The sequence below is a fragment of the Syngnathoides biaculeatus genome, chromosome 3, assembly GCF_019802595.1.
Source record: "Syngnathoides biaculeatus isolate LvHL_M chromosome 3, ASM1980259v1, whole genome shotgun sequence".
Lineage (NCBI taxonomy): Eukaryota > Metazoa > Chordata > Actinopteri > Syngnathiformes > Syngnathidae > Syngnathoides > Syngnathoides biaculeatus.
The window spans coordinates 24,452,003-24,476,824 of record NC_084642.1 but is presented as its reverse complement, the minus strand read 5'-3'; the positions used below and the strand labels follow the sequence as shown (position 1 = coordinate 24,476,824).

The following is a 24,822-nucleotide window of genomic DNA, read 5'->3' as shown; positions in this document are numbered from 1 at the left end:
CACAAATCAAATATATAATGGGAGAAAACCAAGGGTGAAGAACAAATTGAAGAGGTATGAAAACACAATTATGTGAGGTCCCCCGTTAAATCCAGGGTCTGTTGGACTGACAAGACTTTACAGGCTTAAAGTTGCAAGACTTCCAGAGGTCATCACATTTTGGGAGAATTAGCAACACCAACGTTCGGGCAATGTGACTGATTGATCCACTCGATGAACAGTAAAGATTAAGAGGATGACAAATAAGCATGCTGCTTACACAGCACTTGGGGCTAATTCCCAGCACCCACCCCCCTCACCTCCCTTTTGAGGAGGTGCCACCGGGTAGAACCCACAGACAGTGACGGACTCTGATGGTCACTGGGACGACATACAACCTGTGCAGCAAGTGTGCGCTTGAGTCTGCATCGCCACGCCAGAAGCTCCAGCCAATAGACAGGCACTGCAGGAGATCCAGGTTGCCATCTGCACATTGGGAGCAACAGCGGGCCCTGTTTTTTTTTTTCTTTTTTTGAAGCTCCTCCTTGGTGGCTGAAACTAGATACCATATCTGTTGAATTTTCAGAGTTGGGGACAGTTATTTCCCCCCTGTTCATCATCACTACGGAAGAATATATTTTCAGTAAAAATGATGGAGGATCATCTGACTAAGATACCCATGGGGCCGTCCTGTTCCCCCACTGAGTCGATTGGGAGCGGTGGGACGGACAACAGCAGAGGAGGTGAGAGCCCTGTTTCAGCTAAGGTGCAACAGGTGTGCGTGAGGGAATGGACGCAATGAACTTTAGCTGGTAGGGAAAAAGACTTCAGAATAAAAGACGCATCATAATGCTCATGGCAATGCATTACAAAATAAATAATGATTTTCGATGTAATCAGTGCTTCTCAAGGGAAGCGATGATGCATAGATAACTGAATACTTTCATGCTGCATCTGAAATACGGTGGGTTCCTTCAAATGGAAAAAGAGGTTGAATTTTCTTATGTGTGGTACGTTTGAATCAAAACAAATATAGAACTAAAAATGAAGTACATGTAATTTAAATTGGTCAAATTTATATAAAACACCTGACAGATACTGCGACATGAATAATAATCATAAATGTTGATTCATTTCATTTGTGCAACTTGTTTCTGTGCCCCCACTCTTTCATTGTTATACCTTGACAATTACACACTAAATAAGCTAATACAATGTTGCGTATCTTGTAACACTGCTGGTCTTGGCCCGCAGCCAAGAGTCCGGCCCCCGGCAAAGCCCTCAGCCCCGCTCTGGTCTGCAAAGTGTGCGGGGACACCAGCAGTGGAAAACACTACGGCATTTATGCCTGCAACGGCTGTAGCGGCTTCTTCAAACGCAGTGTGAGGAGGAGACTCATTTATAGGTAGGACAGCGACACAGTACACATTAATTCCATAGACACAGAAATAAAAATAATATTATACATGACAGTTCCAAAGTATCTTTTGTTCATTTCACTTTAGTGTGATACATACAGCTTTATTTTATGCATTGAATTTTGCCATCATGGGTAGTTTCTGATAAATAATAAATATGTGATATTTTATTATACTGTTATTAATATCATTTTCTTTCAATGCTTATAATACTAACAATACTAACACTTTCATTGACATACTCAGAGATATTTAGATTGTAGTATGTTTTATTGCATTTGTCAAAGTATATAGTATCTCAGTATGGTGCAGTGCAGTTTTACACCACTACAAACAAAACAATAAAGAAATAACTTTAAAATTAAAACATCTCCGGCAATGCCAATAAAAAGTGAGACTTTTTTGTTGCTACCAGTCGAAATGTTAAAGGGGTGTATATTATATTCATCTTTTGTTATCAGCTATCAGTTATCTTCAGAAAAGTTGGATACACAGTTTTTCCAAACCTTTTGCAAAGATGAATTGTGATTGTTGGTTTGCAGGTGCCAGGCAGGCACAGGCATGTGCCCTGTTGACAAAGCTCATCGCAACCAGTGCCAGGCGTGCCGGCTGAAGAAATGCCTGCAGGCGGGTATGAATAAAGATGGTAGGTGTGCGGGATTCTATTTAAAGGACCAACATGGTCCGTTCAGGGGGTGCGTGAAGGTGGACTGAAGCTTGACGTTTTGCAAGGCAATGTAATTCTTCCATCCTGCTGCTTTCATGTGACCCGTAGCTGTGCAGAATGAGCGGCAGCCCCGCAGCACATCTCAGGTGCGTCTGGACTCCATTGATGTGGACCATGAGAAGGAGCACCTGGCCACCACGCGGGAGCCCACTTCCTCCTCGTCCTCTTCCTCATCTTCCTCTTCAAGTGGCTCTGTCATCACATGGCCACACATCACCTCGTCCATAGCCATCACCTCCTCCGTGCCCCCGCAACGCTGCGTCAGCCCTCAGAACAACCACCGCTTTATGGCCAGCCTCATGACGGCCGAGACCTGCGCCAAGCTGGAGCCTGAGGATGGTGAGGAGACTTATTTTTTCCGATACAGTTTCTGCATGATGTGGAGCCATACTTTTATATTTGGGGGCAAGCCCAAGGGCCAAGAACTGACACTGGTAGTGTAGATATTGTTTCATGGGCCCACCAAATATCTGATAGCACACCGTAGTGTGTTGATAGCTTCTGAAAATAGAGCCAGCAGGAGGTATAAGCAAACTAAGCAATTGCGAGGGACCCCTAAAAAGTGTTTTTTATACACATTAAACAAATTAAGAGGTGATAGTCTATCATATCAGTATTAGTGGGTAAGCATGCGCTGAATTAACCTTCTCTGAAAAGATACAAAATGAACATTTACAAGACCAACCCTCAAACAAGGCTAAAGACTCATTTCATCAGCAGAAACCACACCACAAAACATTTTCTTCTCTATTCCAGTTGACGAGAACATTGATGTGACCAGCAATGAGCCGGAGCGAGCGTCCTCGGAGTACCACATGGCACTTTACCCATCCACCTCAGAAAATGTGTACGAGACCTCGGCGAGGCTCCTCTTCATGTCGGTGAAGTGGGCCAAGAATCTGCCAGTGTTTTCCAACCTACCCTTCAGAGACCAGGTGAGACTTCTCCCATTTCACATATCCAGGGTGGACATTCACTTTGAGGATCAAATGAAATATTTGATGTACTGCGAATTTGAAACCTAAGTCATAGGGCTGAATTATAGCATAACTCTGTTTCACATTCTTGGTATCCATGCAGGTGATCCTACTTGAGGAGGCATGGAGCGAGCTCTTCCTCTTGTGCGCAATTCAGTGGTCTCTGCCACTGGACAGTTGCCCCCTGCTCTCTCTGCCAGACCTGTGCCCAGGCATGCAGGGCAAGACCAGCTACACAAGCTTGGACCTGAGACTCCTGCAGGAGGTCTTCAGCCGCTTTAAGGCCCTCGGCGTCGACCCCACGGAGTTCGCTTGCCTCAAGGCCATCGTGCTCTTCAAGCCTGGTGGGGAGCTGCCTCTGTAAAAACCCCCTTTTCTTCAGTAAAATAATATATTGTAAAATAAAAAGTGAAGCTAAGATCAATAAGAAACCACCCATAGAACATCTTAAGTAGAACTTGTTTCAAATTGTTATCGATTTTAAGGTCATTTATAACTACTCACATTGGTCCTCTTCTCCACAGAGACCCGTGGTCTAAAAGATCCAGAACAAGTGGAGAATCTTCAAGATCAGTCACATGTGATGCTGGGACAACATATCCGCTCTCACTACCTCAGTCAACCCGCCAGGTGTGGTCTACAGTACTTTCATTTACTGTCAGTCACTTGCAGTATTTCTAAGAGACCCATGTGTAATGTAAATACACATCTGAGTGCTATAAAAGTGTAATAAGAATGCGGCACTAATAAGTATTTTTGTTTTGTTTAGGTTTGGAAAGCTGCTTCTTCTTCTCCCGTCGTTACGATTTGTGAACTCTGAGCGCATTGAGCTACTGTTCTTCCACAGGACCATTGGAAACACTCCTATGGAGAAACTGCTGTGTGACATGTTTAAAAACTGATTCTGATACCTTTCAATGTGCAGTCTATGTTCAGTCTTCCAGGTACTACCAGAATGGAGGAAAGATGCTTTGATAACCGTTTAAGGTTCAGTTTAAGATCACTTTGTTCATGTTTGTTTGTTTTCTGTCATCCCAGGAAATTCTGTTCATACCATCATGCTTGCTGTTACTTGTGTATGATTTATAATTTCTTTTTTTTGTGTTACACAACTGTATTGCACATATTTCTTTGATTGGTTGATAGATGAAATGTATATTTAGCGTGAGTGTGTTTTCATGTTTTTATGCCTTGATAAAGAAACGGAATTATTTTCCATTTGGTTTCTTATTTCATGGGTTTGTGTAATACATTCTACCAGTTCAAAATAAATTAATTAAAATAGTTCTGTCCATCACAGTGTTGCATGTTATTTGTATAATAATTCTATAATTGTCAAGAATGAGACTCGAGGGCGGACCCAAATGCACGACTCAGGTGACAGGCAAGCAGTGAGGAATAAGCCTTTATTCGTTCCAACGTCAGGTACCAGGGAGTCAGTCCAAACAAGCAACAGGATCAGTAACGGCAGGATTATGGGGGAGGTCGGGAGACAGGCGTTGGTCGGTCCACGGTAGGTTGGCATCAGGAATGCGGAAGTGCGGGAGTGAGGCATGCGAGGCACCAGAAGACCAGTCGTCCCCTGGGTCCTATAAATACCGGGGTTAATCAGCCAGGATTAATCAATTAATCAGCACCGGTGTGCTGGGCCACGTCCAGCCACCCAGCCATCTTTCGTCGACAGCCACACTCGTTGTCCTACCTTGTCCCCTCTCCTCTTGAGATCCGCTGCGCACTTGTAGGAGCTGCCCATGCGCAGCAGCGTCCTGTGTGCTGCTTCCCAGGTTCGCTTGCAGCATCTTATCACTGCCAGGGCAGATGGCACCGCGGAGTCCGTGGCCAACGAAGGAAACAGAGAGGGAGGATAACCGTGCATGATGTGGAAAGGAGCCATACCTGTGGAGGCGGAGGGTAGGGAGTTGTGAGCATACTCCACCCACCTGAGGTGCTGGATCCATGTGCTGTGGTCCTGAGATGCCAGGCAGCCCAGAACGGTCTCCAAATCCTGGTTAATCCTCTCTGTCTGGCCGTTGGACTCCGTCAGGCTCACCGAAGCGCCGATGAGGGTGCAGAACTCCTTCCAGAACCTGGAAATGAACTGTGCTCCTCTGTCAGAGACGATATCCACCTGGAGCAAGTGGTAGCGGATGACCGATGGATATACTGACGGGATCTTCGGGGCCGGCATGAAGTGGACCATCTTGGAGAAACGGTCGACAATGGAAAGCATCACCATGTTCCCCTGGGAGGGAGGTAGCCCAGTGACAAAGTCCACAACGATGTGCGACCAAGGGCGAGAGGGAATTGGCAGAGGCTGCAGCTCTCCCAAAGGACGCAGGCGGGACGTCTTGTTGGCCGCACAAACCGGGCAGGCATTGACGAACTCCCTCACCTCCCTACCCATGTTGGGTACCACAACTGTTGTTCGATGACCGAGCGTGTCTTTGCCATGCCCGGATGGCAGACTGTCTTATTGGTGTGGGCTCAGTCAATGATGTCCCCCCGGAGCGACGGTACCACAAACAGGCAGCCGGGAGGATAATCAGCGGGACCCGGAGTGTCCCTCAGGGCCCCCTTCACCCGTGTCTCAATTGCCCAGGCGAACCCAGACACAAAGCAGGCCTCTGGCAGGATCGGGACGGTCGCAGGCTCCACGTGATCCCCCTTGTGATCCCCCTCGTGGATCGGCGAGAGTGCATCCGGCTTGCCATTCGTAGAGCCTGGTCGGCAAGACAAGGTGAAGTGTAAACGGGTGAAGAACAGTCCCCACCTGGCCTGGCAAGCATTCAGCCACTTCGTGGTCCTCAGATATTCCAAGTTCTTATGATCCGTGAGGACCACGAACGGAACTTGTGACCCCTCCAGCCAATGACACAACTCCTCCATCGCGGTCTTGACTGCCAGCAGTTCGCGGTCTCCCACGTCGTAGTTACGCTCAGCCGGGGTCAGTCTCTTCGACCCTAACCTCCTTGGTGCTCCTCTGGGATAGAATTGCTCCAATTCCCGAGTCAGACGTGTCACCCTCAACCACGAACTGCCGATCCGGGTCTGGCACTATGAGGATCGGCGCGGTGGTAAAACTTGCCTTGAGTCTGTCGAAGGCCTTCTGACAGGTCATGGTCCACTTGAAGGTGTTGCGTGGATATTTGAGAGCATGCAGAGGGGCCGCAACGGAACTGAAGTTCTGGATGAAGTTCACAATCCCGCTGAACCTCTGCACGTCCTTCAACAAGAGGGAGAGGGCCATTGAAGGACCGCGTCGACCTTCCAGGGATCCATTCGAATCTCTCCCTCTGCCAGGATGAACCCCAGGAAGGACACGGAAGCTCAGTGGAACTCTCATTTCTCCATGTTCACGAACAGCTGGTGCTTCAGCAGCTGCTGCAGCACCTCTCTGACGTGGGAGGTCAGGTCCGAGGAAAAAAACAAAATGTCATCGAGGTACGTCATTAATAAAACTCTGGAAAACAGCAGGTGCGTTCGTCAACCCAAACGGTATCACCAAATAATCATAATGGCCTGTGGGAGTGTTGAATTCCATTCGTCCCCCTCCCAGATCTGTACCACATGGTACGCACTCCGTCGGTACGCACTCCGGGCCCCTTGAAGCAGTTCGAACGCAGTCGCAATCAGGGGAAGAGGGTACCTATTTTTCACGGTGATGTCGTTGAGTCCTCGGTAGTCGATGCTGGGCTGTAGCGACGTGTCCTTCTTAATGAAGAAGAACCCTACACCAGCTGGTGAGGACGACGGGCAAATGAGCCCTGCTGCCAGCGACTCCTCGATGTACTTCCTCATGGCCTGGTGCTCCAGTCTTGTCAGAGAAAACTACCTCCCTCGAGGGGGTGAGGTGCTGGGCAGGAGCTCTATGGCGCAATCATACGGACGATGTGGAGGCAGGGATCTAGCTTTCGTTTCTGAAAACACCGCCTTGAGGTCATAATAACAGGAGGACACAGCGGTTAACGGCGGAGCGGTACCCAGCTCCTCCAACTGTACGGGTGCGACTTGGATCCTCACCTCCTCTCAAGCAGCGAAGCACCGCTTGCGGCAATCTTCGTCCCACGCCTTAATCTTGCCCGTGGTCCAGTCTATATGCAGATTGTGTTCCTCGAGCCATGGGCTCCACAGGGTGATATCGCTACTCTGCGAATTAAAGACGTGGTCGCTAATACGTTCCGTGTGGGCGTTCGGAAAAACCATCCCTAAGGTCTGCGTGCAGAGCATCACCCGACAGAGGAACTTTCCGTTCGCAGCGTAAGCGTTGCGGAACTGCTGCGTCGGAAAGGTAGCCGTGGCCAACGCCTCAACTCCACGGGGGTTGATCAAATTGGAGTCAGAGCCTGAGTCGATGAACGCTGACACGGTACACGACCGACCATCCGTGCTTAGGGTGAGTTGGAGAAGCAACTGACTTGACCCCGCCAAGGTATACCGCACACTCACTGCCGGTACGCTGGATTTCCGCAGCGGCCGGAGCAGATGGAGTGAACTGGACCGTAGTAGCAGCTGGAATGGCCGCTGTCGGCGTAGTAGCAGCGCTAGCCTGAGAGGCTAGCCACGGCTCCAGCCAGGCGCAGATCTTAAGGAGCCTCTGATTAGTCACCTGCTCAGTCAGACGTCTGCCCTGGACCTGCAACGAGCGGCGGATGGCTTCAGAGTTGGCTGGGTCCATGTTATGGCCAGATCGTTCTGTCAAGAACGAGACTCGAGAGCGGACCCAAATGCAGGACTCAGGTGACAGGCAAGCAGTGAGGAATAAGTCTCCATTCGTTTTAGCGTCAGGTACCAGGGAGTCAGTCCAAACAAACAACAGGATCAGTAACGGCAGGCTAATCAGCGCCGGTGTTCTGGGCCACGCCCAGCCAGGGCTGGAAGGCAGGATCATGACAATAATATTTTAGAGCTACGCGTGTTTTTGGCTTTATATTCCTTGCATACTTTGTATTGATTGCTAGTTTGTATTAAGTACTAAGAAAATGTACAATATGTACAACTATATATTGCCAGCCATCCATGTGCAGTGTGTGTGCATGTTGTGTTGTCTTGGAAAGTGTGAGAGTACCCAATCACGCAACTTCCAGGGGACAACAGCCCTCTGCTGCCTCTACAGTTAATCGAAGACATCACAGCTAAAACTCACACATATACAGATTAGATAGATAGATAGATAGATAGATAGATAGATAGATAGATAGATATAGATAGATAGATAGATAGATAGATAGATAGATAGACAGATAGATAGATAGATAGAGATAGATAGATAGATAGATAGATAGATAGATATAGATAGATAGATAGATAGATAGATAGATAGATAGATAGATAGATAGATAGATAGATAGATGATAGATAGATAGATAGATCCACTGATGATTATAGATTTTGGATGCATGAAAACAGCCGAAGTGCTGAATAGCTGTGCCAATCATGTCAATCATCGCACAGGGCTTCTCTGCAGCCAGCCAAAGGTCAATCCATTTTAATTTTGAGTTTTATTTTATTTTCATTTAAATTTTTTATCGCATCTACATGTGCACGTGTGTATCTGTGTGGATGAGCTGCGGGAGGGGATTGACTTTACCTATGCAAAGCACTTTAAAATGAAAGAAAGAGGGTTTTTTTCTCAAGGCGGTTGCAAACAAAGGTTTTCTTGTTCAAGCCTGAGATTTTCATTTTGTAATGGGATTAGTCTCTTCAGTAACTGACTGTGCAAGGCATGGCGGTTTATTCCATGCTGCAGCATGAAAACAACATTTAACCAGTTTTTGTGATAAATCAGGTTTGGGTAGTTTTCTAAATATTTTTAGATGCCCATCTGAAATTATTTTGAAACGAATAGGTCGATGCGGATACTCAAGTTGAAACACCCCACCTCCTCAGAAAAATAGCAACAGACAAAAGTTATTAAGGACAAAGCTGTCATTGTACACAAACATTTCCGTCTCCATGTTCACAAACGGTGTAAATAGTTTTCTTTGTTCCCTAAGACCTCCCAAATTTTTTTTTAAAACTAACTTCCAGTGAATCTGCTAGTTTCTTGATGTATTGCTTCTCATGGGAAACACACAAACACACTTTGGAGAAAATGTAGCCACTGGTAATGAAAAATGTTAGCCATTACAGTAACCCCAGTGTCCAAGCTGCCCTACTGCGAATAAAGAATACCTGCTAGTAATTGACAGTATGCCAAAAAGGTTTTTAAATGCCTTTAGATGCTACAAGATAGCAACACATAAAGCTCTTCAACTCACTATAATATACTTCCTGGCACCATGATACCATGAGATGTTGCCAAAGCAATACTGGCATGAGTACACATATTCATTGGGTGGTGCTCAAGCACCAGCTCGATTGCCGTGTATCAAAAAGTCCTCTTTTTGCTGCAATCCACATATATATTAATATTAAACAACATTTATACCCTCTCTATCATATTTTTTTATATTTTAAGCACTAACAGGAACTTATTTGAATATTTGGGATTGGGAACATTGTGAGCCTAATGGCATAATCAAAAAAATACTACTCTAGTTGTTCGAAAGTGTATTTGTGTAGATTCACAGTCATCCAGGTCAAGGTAATCTACAAAGGTTGAATTAAGGCAAATCTTTTTGTATGTTTGTTGTGGGTTTTTTTCTCGTTTTTCTCAAACCTTTCAAAATTTCTCAGGTGTTTATGCTTTTTTTCTTATGGCTGATAATGTGTGCCCACCATGTCACAGGCCCTATTCCTTCTCCTTCTAAAAAAGATTTGAAGAGAGGCATGTTGATCTCTTATATCCAGTGTACAATTTAAATGCTAATGTATTTTTTTCATAATTGAATGAATAACTTTACGGATGTGTGCCCTTTTTTGGCTTCGATCACCTGTATCCAAACATCTCGGTGTACCTGCCTTCTCATACAGTAAATTATACTGGGCTCCGATGCCAGTATAGTGAGCAAACAAATTTTGGTTGCACAGAATGCATGAATAGTATGGCTAATCTTCACTTGGTATCAGAGTTCATATTCATTCAAAATGTTCTTGCACTTCTTCCAGTCTGCCATGTGCAGCAGCTAATCTACTGTGTTTAATTCTTAACACTTACTGGAATGCATTGCGCGACTTGGTTCTAAGACCTCATCAGCCCCAGCGGATCTGGCCTCGTTACTTGACCTGAAGGCAGATCGAGAGGCAGAAAAGGTTTATTCATTCTGCGTTGCCTGTTGGCCTTCATCAAGTAGTCACAATGAACCACAGCAAGGATGAATTTGAACCTTTTGAATATTCCTACTATGATTATCCAGACTGGTACTCCAACAACCCAGAACCAACAAAACCTCCCAAAGAGTGAGTATTACTCTGAAGCTTTGAATCAGAAGAGAAGGATATTCTTTGTGACAGTATCTGTCATTCAATCAGAATATAAAATGGCATTAGTTAATAGTTAACATTAATTGTTGACGATAGTAAACAAGTTGGTGCTTCATGTGTTTTGCTTTAATTGTTGACTTGCATTTATTTCTCTGGCAGAGTTATATCACCGTGTGACCCAACAGCAAATGAGGCAATATTTCACATATGCATACTCTCTATATCTGTAAGTACTCTACACACTGAAAAAGAAGCCATTTGTGAAAATATGTAAATTGTTATTAAGCAAATGTGCCAAAAGCACTCACTCTCTACTGTACTTACTGTACTCTGTACTGTCAATCTCTACTAAAGTAGAAAGACAGCTACTTGTATGATAAGTGAGTGAAGTAGACATGGGATACAATACCGGTTCATAAGTAGAAGTAAGACAATAAGTGTCCTTTGACAGCAAACTTGACGACTAAAAGGTGCATCGTAGCTTATCCATATCAATAAAGACCAATCTTGTTTTCAAGTGGTGAATCCAAGCTAGTGCTTAACCGCTCTCCAGTTTGTATTATTCTACTTTTACTTTTTTTCTGGCATGAAGCATCCTAGATTTGCAGATCCATCAATTTATTTGAACCAAAGAACATGAACCATCAAAGTGCCAAAGCACTTCCAAACGAGCAGCAACACTTTGACGTTAATAGAAGTCTTGCTTTGATTCTCCTAGCTGGTGACCATGTTAATTCTGGCAGCTCTAATCAGAAGAAATAAACTCTGCCAAGGATTTACAAGAGGATCCTCCAGTATCTTTAGGTGAGTTCCACTTGCAATTAGAACTTGATAACTGATTACATATTTGAGTGATGTGTTTATTTCTCCTGTATGCTCTTCCAGTCCAACCAACTTCCTGGATCAGACACAGAGGAAAGGTGTGGTGATGGCTGTTTTTGGACTGGTGTTCAGCAAGCTAGCCATGCTGGTGATTGCACCTGATCCCTTGCCTTTCTACAAGGATACTCCAGCTGAAATCAAAGGTGCAGACTGGGAGTGCAAAGAAAATACATATCTTATACTTATTATCTGTGTTGAAGGAAAAGTGGTGAGATCACCTTACAGGGACAACAGTAACCTTGTGGCACCAGAAATGCTTGCAGCAGAAAGATTTCCTCTGAGAAATTGTGGTTTTATCCCCAATTTCCCACCATCTCTATATGAACGGCGATATATTAATGTTATGCATTATTTATTGAAGAAAGGAGCCATTGATTTCATCTCCATGTGTGTATAGAGTTCATGAAGATAATCGCCATCTTCTACTATCCAGTTTTCTACTATCCTCTGATGGTTTGTAGCACTCTCCAACACAAGGCTGGTTATGTATTTGGCACTCTGCTCTCTATATGCCATTTTGGTGTCCAGCTGTGGCAGAAAATAGACTGCCCAAAGACTCCAGAGGTATGGGATTAATAAATACTGTACAAGTTTCCTTTATTACATTCATCGTCTCATTGCATGTTTCTCTATTTTTTCAAAGCTTTACAAGTTCTACTCTTTGCTTGCAAGTCTGCCTCAGCTGTCCTGCCTGGCATATCTTTGCATCCAGTTTCCTTTTCTGTTTTTCAGAAAAACGCAGACAGAAGAGGTGAGAAATTTTGTCAAATGAGACGAATACATTCAGCGACATTGAACAATGTTTCTTCCAATGTTAGGCATCACATTAATTATTATGATAAAGAGCTTGGTGTGAGCAGAGTAGACATACATCAGTGTCTTTTAAGGGATTACACAAGACCTGTGATGTTTTTTTTTAATTCTTCACATAGACTAAGGTTAACAATACAAGGTTTACAAAAGTCCTCCTGCTGAGCACATTCAAGTTCTTCTGAGGCATTTCAACACTCAATTGGGCAATGACAGTAAGGCCTGGAAGGGTGTGATTGGGAGAAAAAGACTCCCTGATCAGACCCGAGCCGTGTCCTGTTATTGGACTTCATTACTCATCATGATATTGTCCAGAACAAACACCATATTGAGACATAAGGGTTTCCACATGACCACTTGGCACCAGGACGCCCTAGGCTGCAGTTCTATGAAAAGAATTAGTCCTACTGAGCCTTTTTGGCTTGTGGTGATGTGGAGATAGCTGATGGGTACTGGCTAGCTAAGTGAAACAAAGCTTTGGTCGTCACTGAGTCAAAAAACTCAGGTGTGGGAAGAGTTTGCTGAGGCCATGGAGAATGACTAAACGATAGCTTTGAGGAAATTGTGTCATCTCAGGAGGGGCAAGCAGTGCACCATCAACACTGTGAATAGCGGGGACGGGGAGCTGTTGAACTGAACTCAGGACATTGTGAGTGAGTGGTGTGAATATTTAATAGTTAATAAGACCTCAATTCAACCTACATGCTTTCCTCTGAGGAAGCAGAGTCTGGAGATGCTGAGGTGGGCTCTCCTTTCTCTGGGGTTTAAGTCACCGAGGTGATTACATAACTCCTAATTGTCAGGGCTCCAAGGTGGATGAGATCCACCTGGAGGTCTTAAAAGCTGTGGATGTTTTGTCCTGGTTGAAATTTCTCTGCAACATTGTGTGGACATCGCGACAGAGTCTCCAGATTGACAAACCGGAGTTTGGTCCCCCTTTTTAAGAAGGGGACTGGAACGTGTGTTAAAACTGCAGGTGATCACAGTCCTCATCCTATCAACGATTCTGTTCATTACCTTCATGGAGAGAATTTCTACTTCCAGCCGGCCCCCGATAGTATTACATCTCTGCATTTTGCAGATGACGTAGTTCTGGTGGCTTCAAGCTGTGATCTTTCATCCTGTGACCCACCAGCGACTGAAGCAATATTTCACCGATGCATACTCTCAGAGGAGTGGTTTGCAGCCAAGTGTGAAGTGGCTGGGATGAAAATCAGCACCTCCAAATCTGAGACGATGGTCCTCTGTCCATAAAAGGTGGAGTGCTGTCTCTCTCTCATTGAGATGCTGCCTCAAGTGGAGGAGTTCAAATATCTCTGGGTCTTGTTCATAAGTCAGAGGGGAATCGACAGGTGGATTAATGCAGTCTCTGCAGTGAAACAGACTCCGTATCAGTCTTTTGTGGTGAAGAAGGAGCTGAGCCGAAGGGCTAAGCTTTCAATTTAACAATTGAGCTATGTTCCTACCCACACCTACAGTCACGAACTGTGATGGCCAAAAGAACAAGTCGGTGGTGACATGCAACTGAAGTGAGTTTTTTCTGGAGGCTGTCCAGCCTCTCTTTTAGAGATAGGTTGAGAAGCTAGGTTATTGGGGAAGGACTCTGAATCAAGGTGTGGCTCCTCCCCATCAAGACGACCTGGATGAGGTGGCTTGGGCATCTGAGAAGGATTTACCAAGGATGCCTCCATGGTGATGTGTTCCAGGCACGTTCCATGAGCAAGAGAGCACATTCACAACCTAGGACACGCTGGAGAGACGTTGTCTCTTGGTTGGGCTAGGAACACCAAGAGATTACCCTGGAGGAAACTAAACAAAGTGGCTGGGTAGGGGGATGTCTGGGCTTCCCTGCTTATGCTGTTGCTCATGTGACCCGATGCCTGATGAATTGATGATTTTTTTTTGTCAGTATTATTTTACAAAATTGTTGTAAAAAAAACAAAACAAAACACACATATATATATATATATATAAACACGTTTGACTTATTTGTCTTCCAGGACTTTGACAGCAGGTATTACAATGACTATGTAAAATACCTGCTCAAAAAGAAGAAGTCTGCAGCAGTCAGGTGACTGGAAACCAATTGCTCAATATTCTACTTCACAAGAAATCAATTGATAGGAAACCAATGCATGCTATTCAAGGGCCAAATGAAATAAATTCACTTTCTTCAATGTAGTTCTTAATACATAAATTGCCAATTACAATCTTCGTGAGTTTTGATGTGGTATTTTTGTTTAAAAATTGTAGCCCCACCTCGTGTGAAAAACCAACAATGGTGAGAAGAATCTTGAATATGTCGAAGAATTACATTTATCTTCCAGAAAAAGGTTTGTGCATTTTCACATTACAAAATGAAATTGTTACTCTCAACTCTTCTGAACTTTTTTCTCCTCTTTCAGTGTTTCATTTCCCTCTAAAGCTAGCTGTATCACTATTTGTGGCCCTGGTGGCAATATACCATGTAAGTGTGCTTTAACGACTCATCATGACACCTCATCTGTTTTATTAAAATGCATTCTAAAATCGTTAACCACAATGATTGATTTACATGTAATACAAATACATCCATCCATCAATTTTCTTAGCCGCTCGTCTTCACAAGGGTCGCGGGGAATGCTGGAGCCTATCCCAGCTTTCAATGGGCAGGAGGCAGGGTACACTCTGAACTGGTTGCCAGCCAATCGTAGGGCACATGCAGACAAACACCCGCAGTCACAATCACACCTGGGGGCAATTTAGACTGTCCAATTAATGTTGCGTGTTTTTGGGATGTGGGAGGAAACCGGAGTGCCTGGAGAAAACCCACAAAGGCGGGGGAAGAACACGTGTACTCCATACAGGGAGGGCTGGGATTGAACCTGGGTCCTCAGAACTGTGAGGCCAACGCTTTCCAGCTGCTTCACCATGCCATCTAATACAAATACAGAATACATAAAATTAGAAATTATGTATGTGTATTATCACACATACCGTCTTGATCACATGGCTAAACAACTTACACTCTGGTATTTAAAGAAAGGATAAATGTCAATTTTGGTATTTTATGAACTCTGCCAAATTATTCCAAATGTTTGCCTTGATGTATGTGTCAAAGCGTCCACTTTATGAAGTGCAGCTGTAAGGCTTTGAGAACTGTTTGTCTTGTCAAGATATAGACCCCTAATCTCCCTCTAATCTCTTCATAGTCAAAATTGTTGAGAAAGTTATTTTTTATCAACTGAGCAATTTATTGAATTCATATGATTTGGTTTCCAAACTTATCACAGTACAGAATCTCCTCTTATCAAAGTGGTAAATGATGTAAGAAGTACTGACTCAGGAAAGATGTCAATTTTGGTCTTGTTAAATCTCAGTGCGGCTTCTGATACCGTAGATCACAATACACAGCAAACAGGTTGGAAAAAGTGGGTAGGACTAAATGGAACAGTCCTTAAAGGGTTCAGATCCTACCTGGAGGAAAGGAGCTACTTTGTAACGATTGGAAGTGCTCAATCTCAACAATTTGCAATGAAATATTGGGTCCCTCAAAGGTCAATTCTTAGAACCCTCCTGTTCAGCCTGTATGTGCTACACTTTGGTCAAATTTTCCAGAACTTGAGTATCATAGCTATGCAGATGACACAGTTATATGGAGCAGTGAGTCCAGATGACTATAGTTCAATTGAGGTGTTGTGCCACTGTCTAAAGCAGACAAATAACTGGATGAGCCAAAATTTTCAACCAAACCACAACACAACTGAGACAATTGTTTTTGGCAATAAAGAAAAGAGAACTACTGTCCGTAAATACCTGGACTCACAATCTTTAAAAACCCAAAACCAAGTGTGAAACCTTGGTGTTCTGAAAGATTCCCACTTGACCTTCAACAGTCATATCAAATCAATTTCTAAAATTATCTTTTACCATCTGAAGAACATATCTAGAGTGAAGTCTTGTATGTGTCGAGCAGACCAGGACAAGCTCATCCATGTTTTTATCTCAAGTAGACTTGACTACTGTATTGGTCTTCTGACTGGACTCTCCCAAAAGAGCATTAAACAGCTGCAGCTCATTCAGAATGCTGCAGCTCAGGTTGTGACTAGAAGAAAGCGGCCAGAGCATATAACCCCAATTCTAAAGTCTTTACACTGGCTTCCCGTCAGTTTTATAATCGATTTTAAAGTTCTGCTACTGGTCAAAATCACAAAAAATTGGTTTAGGTCCTGAATATTTGTAAGAAAGGCTAATGGAATACAAACCTAGTAGGGCTCTGGGGATGACTGACTCGGGTCTAATAATGGAGTGGAGAGTCCAAAGCAAACATGGTGAGGCAGCCTTTAGCCATTATACTACAAAAAATTGAATAAGGTGAGGTCAGCCCTAAGTGTGAATGTTTTTAAATCCAGATTAAAAAGTAGTTTTTTCTTACCCAACCTTCAGTGATATTTTTTGCACTAAAAGCTGTTATAATTGTACTTTTTCCAAATGTTTTTATTTATGTATTTGAATGCCTTTGATCATGTAAAGCGCATTTAGTTACCTTGTGTATGAAATGCGCTAAACAAATAAATTTGCTTTGCCTTGCTTTTAATCTAGCGGTATGGAATCAGATTTAAATCATACCAGTTGATTTGCCAAAAATGAATTATAAACAGACATTTTATGTGCTTGACCTGTCGGTAGAAAGTACTAAGTTGAGAGTATTTTAGTATTTTAGTTTGTGACACTGATTTACACCACCTTCATGAAAATTGTAGACTAGATTTAAAATGGTGGGTGTGGTCATCTCGATCTTTCTCCATCCCTCTTACACCCCCCCCCGACGTATTTGACTCTTGACTCCCACCTTCTCTTGCTCTCTTTAGTTTTCTTCCTCGCTTCATGTTCTGACTGGCATCTTGCCAGCCACGTGCTGTCCTCGGCCACGACTTGCCCCTGCACTTTCTTTGTTCAGCCACACGGCTCGGTAGACTGCGAGCCTCGGGGATGAAAATCTGGCTCCCTCGGTTCAGAGGACTGCCACCACTGAACCTCCGGAACAGTGGTTGTTGATTTACTCATATAAACTCACAGTCGAATGTTGAGTTTTCAGAACGTGGTCATGGACCCTGGACCCAAGCCGGGGAGAGAGAAGGTCATATTCTTCCAAAGAGCTGTGATGAACAACCATTTTTCATCTTCCATTTCTCCCATTTTTTCTCCTACATCTTTTTCTTCTTCAACCAAAACCTCTTTCTGAGATGAGGCCAAAGTGAGGCACTCCCAGAGACCAGCGGATCCACGTTCGTGAGGAGACACTGCAAGTGTCTGCCAGATTCTACAATATGAGTGCCTAATCATTTTGGAAAATGACCAGCTCCAGAGAAAATCTCAACTTTGTCCTCTTGTTCTCGCACATACGCACTGGACGGATTAAACGCTCTTGTTTTCAACTTAAGTCCAACACAGGATGTTCTCTTTCCTTTTTCGTATGCCCATTTCCTTCTTTCACCATTATTAGATCCCTTGAAGATATCATTAAATATTATATAAAATTCCACTCTTGGTTGTTGTGAGTTTAAGAAAGTCATTTTAAAGTAAAATTTCACAAAATGTTGCAAATTTTGTATTATTAGATTAACAAAAAAAGATTTCTCTTCTTCTTTTTCTTTAGGCTGGTCCCATTAGGGGTCGCCACAGCGTGTCATCTTTTTCCATCGTAGCCTATCTCGTGCATCTTCTTCTCGAACCCAACTGCCCTCATGTCTTCCCTCACAACATTCATCAACCTTTTCTTTGGTCTTCCTCTCACTTAATTGCCTGGCAGCTCCATCCTCAGGACCCTTCAACTAGACTCACTCTCTTGCCTCTGGACATGTCGAAACCATCGAAGTTTGCTCTCTCGAACCTTTTCTCCAAAACTTCCAACTTTGGCTGTCCCTATAATGAGCTCATTTCTAATCCTATCCATCCTGCTCACGCCTGGAGAGAACCTCAGCATCTTCATTTCTGCCACCTTGATTTCTGCTTCCTGTTGTCTCTTCAATGCCACCGTCTGTAATTCGTACATCATGGCCGGCATCACCACTGTTTTAATAAACTTTGTCTTTTATTCTAGCAGAGACTCTTTAAAGGAACTATTAAAATTACAAGACAATGGCCACACAGGAGCACAGTAGATCATGTTCTGGTAGATCATTCTGTTGGCTTGCATTCAATTATTTTGTCTTTTAGACAGCTCTCTTGTTGGTAGTGTTGGTTGTCCCAACACTCCATATTGTTCGTGCCGGTATTGACGAAAACATCGCCTTCCTCTTACTGGGTTTTGGGATCATCCTCTCCGATGACAGAATGGAGGTTGTCAAAATCGTCACGTTCTACACTTGGCTACTGGAAGGTTTGAGACAATCTAATTAAAAATGCATTTTGACTAACAGAGATAGTTTCATATGTTCTGCTTCCTGTGTTATTTATTTTTTTCAGTTTGCTACCTCTGTGCAATGACCCTGTCTTGTGTGGTCAGTCTGGTCATGCTCACGAGGACCATGGTATGTCACAGGTACTGAAATCTAGAGTCCAGCTACCAAGAAATTATTGTATTGTTTCTAGGCTACATGTGGCCTAGTGGGTAGCATGTCTGTTTCACAGGAGTTAAAATCATGGCCCTGACTTTTTTGTGTAATTTCTTTGTTTCCTCAGGCACATGCTACTTTTTCTGCAGGTGCTGTGACTTTTCATTGCTAAAGATACAACATGTTTGGTTCATGAATGACTAAATAGTTCATATTTGTGATTGAAAATGTACCGTAAGGGTGGTTGTTTGTCTCTGTGTACCAGTCTGGGTGTACTACTCTTCTTGCCCAAAGTCTGCTGGGATAGCCTCCAGATAACCTGTAACCCTAATCAGTACAACCACAATAGAAAAAGGTTTTATGTACCTGGATGTATGAATAGAAACTTACCACTCGCATCTTCCTCCTGTGTACTTTGCTTCAGGTCAAATGTGAGGGGACTGTACAAGGGTGAGATTTACAACCTTTACAACAGCCAGAAGAGCCTTCGTCCATCTAAATCCGGTGTTGTCTGCTGGATGGGCTTGACTGGATACCAAGCTGCTGTCGTTTGTCTGGGTAAATGTCAAAAACATTTCACACGTCATCTGTGGTCATTATGTTATCTGACCGTTATCAGCATGAAATCTCATTTAAGCACTTAATCCTACCATAACTTCAGGAGTGGACAGATTTAGGATATTAGATAACTTTCCCTAAAAGGAACCCACTATTTTGTCTGTCAGTACTTCATGACTACTAAATACCTAGTATGCACTGAAACACACCTGATAAATACCCCATTGAATACCGTTTATATTTTGACTTTGAAATACTGATCTATGTTTATTTCATACTTTTTGGCACACCTGCAACATCTGTTTGTCGTTGACCAAGTGTTATAGAACTTCACCTTAACAAACTGAAATGTGATTTACTATCTGTATCTCATTTGCTCACACAAGCGAGTTTGCATAAAAATGGCTATGTTTTTGTCCTATGCTATCTTAATAGGTATGGTGATCCAGACTGTAGTGTTTTTCATCTGCTTCTTGTTCCTGGTCTTCCTTGTCATCATCCCCATCTTCTATGGACGTAACCTGATTATCTTAGAGATTGCTGGCAAAGCTTGGTCAGTTAGCACACATTCATCCATTTATTTTGTTTTAATTCTCATTTGACAAGTTAACAATAAACACATTTTCACTTCTGTGATGCATCAGGCCAGCATGGGTTACAATAATCCTGATCACATTGCTTCAGCACATCACTGCCAGGTTTGCCTTTGTCAAAAAAGATGCCGGTACCAGAGACTTAAATAACAGGTACGTGTCACTCAGCCTCAAGAAAGCCTCGTGCTGTATATGCTGGGCTTGATCGCGAATCAACTAACATATAAACATCAAGGGAAAATTTCCACTTCTATCTTTCAAATAGCACTTTTTTGTTGGGTTTCCAGGGAAAGTTTGTTCCTTCTGACATATTTGCTGTTTCTTATCAACACTGTGGTGGGGCTGATAGTGGCCATATGGAGAATGGTCATCACTGCACTGTACAACATTGTGCATCTTGGTCGTGTCGACATCAGTCTGATACACCACACTGCTGAGGACTTTGACCCAGGTACGCAGGGTTGAAACAATAATGCAACTCTTGGGCATAACATTTGATTGGTAACGACAGGATACAATGTATAGAGAATTGATACATTATTAGAATCAAAGAGCTACACATTTATGATAGTGTTGAATTACCGTCACCAATCACCGCCAATGTGTGTTTTGACCCCTCCCTAGCATTCCACTACTACAAGCACTTTCTGAAGGTGGAGGTGAGCCAGTCACATCCGGTGATGAAAGCTTTCTGTGGGTTGCTGCTGGACATGATGGTGGAAGGTGGCCGAATGGGCCAGAAAATACGAGACGCAGAGGAAGGTATGCGTCTGTATACTCTATATTGTAAATACTAACACACAAACACACAGCTGCATCATTATTTTGGTCACCACTATTTTCCCTCCTGTAAAATAGGGCAGTTTTATCAAATAAATGAACTGACAATTCTTTCAGCAGTTTCTATTGTCCATTGCGGTCAGAGTTTGTCCTTCTTTGTGGCAGCACTAAACCAGACTGTGATGGGGGAACACAGTATTGATTCGATGACCACTGTGTCGAACTGCCTCAACAAAGTGTCCCAAAGTGTCCGATTCAAATCTGCAATAGAAGATGTTCTTAGCTTGGGGCAGTCGTCGCTTGTAATTGATTAACGATTGTAATGCACGCCAGACTTATTAAGAGTCGTTAGGTCTAAACATTTTTTTTTCAATCAGATGGTTTCTAGAGCAATTATACCAGGTCCAGTCCCCAATGCGGTATGCGACCTCATTAGCCTGATGAAGTTTCTTAAAGGGGAAATCCAGCGCTTTGCTTGGACTGTGTATGAATAGGTCATGTATCAATAGGTCCGCCACCATCGAAGCTCAGTTAAAGGCCTCCGCCACCTGAAAGCTCGGGTTGCGGCCCGCCGCCGAGCTCACTCGCCAGATTCTACATCATTCCTGTCCGAAGAACCATCCGGGGCTGCAATCCTGTAACTCCCAAGGGCCTTTGTTTACATGCACTTATGCTGCGCGTAGGCCTCCAAGTAGTCAGACTCCGCGTCATTCTGCCCAAAGAACCATCCAAATATTCAACATTAATTACAGCCGCAGGTTCTAATCGAGCCTTTGTCGTGGCACAGTACATGTCACATACGCCCACGTCGTTCATGTGACTCCCGAAAATGGACGTGCCCCCGAATATTCGTCATTGTCGATAAAAATCGTCTCAAAACACTATTAAATGAGAGAGGATTTAACATCACATTGTCAAAATAGGGTACATATTACATGACCTATTGATACACTGTTCATGCAAAGCACTGGATTTCCCCTTTAAGTATGGAAGTGAACTGCAACTTGTTATTTGATGTGCAAAATGACTTTATGGGTACACACACCTCTTCACAGAAACTGATACAGGATGTAACAGTGTCCGTGTATTCATCCAGGTTGCTTGCTGAATTTTCCAAGACAATCTAGTGTGTGCAGTGTAAAAAAACTTTGAAGTTCTGTTTTTGCTTTGTTGGTCCACTTTTTTGCTGTTTTCAACGTAGTCTTTGCACATTGAAGTTATTGCCTGTATCTAGATATGAAGCAAATTAAGGAGTGATCAGAGGTATTTCAGGTGTTAATGGTTGAGTTTAATATTAGTTTTGTTAATGTCTGTAAATATTGCCAATAATTACGAACTGTATTTGTATCATTGTCCACCTTCTGCACTGTCATTAAGATGTGGACTGATCTGTTTAAATGTTATCGCTATTAATATTTTTAGTGTCAGGCAACCTTTTTGGCGGGATGGTGGATCAATTGGTAAAGCGTTGGCCTAACACTTCTGAGGTCCTGGGTTCAATCCCGGCCCCACCTGTGTGGAGTTTGCATGTTCTCCCCGTGCCTGCGTGGATTTTCTCCGGGCACTCCGGTTTCCTCCCACATCCCCAAAATATGCAACATTAATTGGACATTCTAAATTGTCCCTAGGTGTGATTGTGAGTGCAACTGTTGGATGTCTCTATGTGCCCTGCGATTGGCTGGCAACCAGTTCAGGGTGTACCCCGCCTCCTGCCCGTTGACAGCTGGGATAGGCTCCAGCACTCCCCTCAACCCTTGTGAGGATAAGTGGCTAAGAAAATGGATGGATGGATGGATGGATGGATGGATGGATGGATGGATGGATGGAAATCTTTTAGTTTTCTTCTGGAGAAGGTTAAAGTACACTCACTTTTCCTATTTGGGGAATTGTGGAAATTGGTTTATCACAGATACTGCATTCATTTAATCATAGATAATTGTGGTCATTGTGATAAAAGCTCTTAAAATAGGGTTACAAAATGTAGAAAAAAACCCTTAGTATGGAGCAGACAAAACAGTAATACGGTGTCTAGTCTCACAGATCCTCAAGTATTTATAGGTGATGTGGTCTAAGTGGATGCTCTGTCACATTTGCAGGGATCCAGGAGAGCTCGCAGAGCAGGTCGACCAACAGTCGGAGGATTCGCTCTCGTTGGCATCTGGTTTACACGCTGGTCAACAATCCCTCTCTCCTGGGCTCTAGGAAGCACTTCCAGAAACTTCAGAGCTTGGACAGCATCCTAAATGGCAGCCCAAAACGCAGTAAGCAGAAAAGCAGCAAGAGGGAAGTGGGCAAGGCATCGGCCACTGAGGCTGCTCCATCCACTGAGAGCCAAGATAAAACTGATTGAGAAAGAAACCTATCATGACAGCAAAGTTGACAGTAGTCTTCCAATAAATTCATCACTGTTTCCATTAATGCTGCAAACTAGAGAGCAATTTATGTAAGTAGGAAGTGGCGGCCTTAGATGAGCTTAAAAACAACCAAGTGTGTCGGGGCAAAGGGTTGGCTTGAATGGTCTCGCACATAATGGCCCTGTTAACTGTGCTAGAACCACCGACTATGTTTTACTAATACTGCACATATTACTATGATTAGCTTCACAAATCTAACTAACCTAACGGGTGCTCATTTCTGTCATAACTAACGTACAAAGTTGTTGCTATTGACAAGTAAATGTGGTGGATAAACCTTATTATCCTGCCATCCTTAGTGTTAAACTTTGGAACCTACTGTATATCTATAACCTTATTGATTGTATTGTACAACACAAACATGAAAATATGTTGGGGAGGTTTTCGCAACCATTTTTCCCTACTTCAGATGACACAATAAAATATGGTCACATTGTTTGTGTGATGGCTGTCATTCGCTAATATGATGCCTCTGGAATCTCAAAATAACGTTCTTTTTTTTCCAAAAGTCTCATTTTGATCTTTCTCAAAGCAAAAGAACGATGGACCTCGGATTCAGCATCTGGGGTCCCGCAGATTTACTTATCAGTTCTGCTGTGAAGTTAGTTTAATTTGCTTTTGACAATGCAACAAACTCAAATCAGATGCACATTTTTCCTGTTTCTCTTCTTCTGATGATACATCATTTATGCTCAGAAAAGAAAATATGACTTCAGTTGCCACATTTCCTGGCTCCTGAGTAAAGGAGATAAAGAAGCTGTCAGTTGGCCTTAGTGTGACGAACGAATGACAGAATGTGCAGAAGTCCACAGGGCCTTTGCGTATTGACATCCACATATATTGATCAGGACTGATCAATTGCAGCATGACAACAGCGTGCTTGAGGTCAAAGTTCAACCTAAAACACGCCAGGGTAAAATAAAGTGCTCCCTCCCACATCCCGAAGACATGCATTGAGTGGACTCTAAATTGCCCCGAGGTGTGATTTTGAGTGCGACTGTTGTCTGTCTCCATGTGCCCTGCGATTGGCTGGCAACCAGTTCACGGTCTCCCCTACTTCTTCCCCAATGACAGCTGGGATAGTCTCTTGCACTCCCGCTATCCTTGTGAGGATAAGCAGCGCAAAAAAATTGGGTGGATAAATCAGCCCAAGTTCAACTTTAACAAGACAGGGAGTTTGAAAGAGTATGAACAACTTGAGTATAAACACAATTGTTGTTTAAATGCCCGAATATACAGTAGAAAGGAGATTATGGAAAACAGTAAAAACGAGATTAAACAGGGCAGTAACCCCACCCAAAGTTATCTTTTGCGCTACGACTGCAGTAGATGCAAAATACGAAAAATGAGGTTCTAAGAAGCATCTGTACTTTTATATTTACCGTGCAGGTGTGGGGAAAAAAAGTATTGCACCAAATGATGCACAAATAGCAAAGCATGTTTGAGCAGACATTTAGTTTAATAGTACAGTATATTGTAACTGTTATTTTAGGCCAAGGTACATTTTCACAGATGTGTTAAGAATACTCGCATGTGTACAAAAAAGTGAGTGAAGGTAAAAATGTACTTTAGCATTTCTGTTTGACAGCACATTCTGTAGCAAGTAGCAAATATGTATTCCTTTCTATGAAGCAAAAGAAAGGGAATGCTAGGCAGTTGTGACAGCAAAAAAAAAAAAAAAAAAAAAAAAGTATTTAAAAGCATGTAGGGCTGTGTTTTTGTGATGAGTGCAGATCCAGCGCTGTGGTTGCCTTCTCTCACGCCCTAAAATACGGTGCAATGGCCT

At 43.3% G+C, this 24,822-nt stretch overlaps 2 protein-coding genes across 2 annotated transcripts; both read left to right on the top strand.

Annotated features, from left to right (window-relative positions):
- Window positions 1–353: 353 nt before the first annotated feature.
- Window positions 354–4,124, top strand: nr2e3 (nuclear receptor subfamily 2, group E, member 3). Its single transcript, XM_061814935.1, is given in 13 exon segments — window positions 354–390; window positions 393–431; window positions 434–507; window positions 509–527; window positions 568–608; window positions 611–722; window positions 1,234–1,384; window positions 1,940–2,043; window positions 2,173–2,463; window positions 2,881–3,059; window positions 3,205–3,445; window positions 3,626–3,731; window positions 3,871–4,124. Coding segments are annotated over 13 exon segments (1,527 nt in total). The 3' UTR covers window positions 4,004–4,124.
- Window positions 4,125–10,338: 6,214 nt separating this feature from the next.
- Window positions 10,339–23,074, top strand: LOC133498055 (receptor for retinol uptake stra6-like). The gene is made up of 17 exons (XM_061814453.1): window positions 10,339–10,439; window positions 10,623–10,689; window positions 11,182–11,267; window positions 11,349–11,488; window positions 11,743–11,909; window positions 11,989–12,096; window positions 14,156–14,226; window positions 14,409–14,488; window positions 14,561–14,622; window positions 18,354–18,516; window positions 18,603–18,678; window positions 19,116–19,249; window positions 19,685–19,802; window positions 19,894–19,995; window positions 20,130–20,293; window positions 20,467–20,604; window positions 22,719–23,074. The coding sequence occupies exons 1-17, from the start codon at window positions 10,339–10,341 to the stop codon at window positions 22,970–22,972; spliced, it is 2,031 nt and encodes a 676-aa protein (XP_061670437.1). The 3' UTR covers window positions 22,973–23,074.
- The last annotated feature ends 1,748 nt before the right edge of the window (window positions 23,075–24,822 follow it).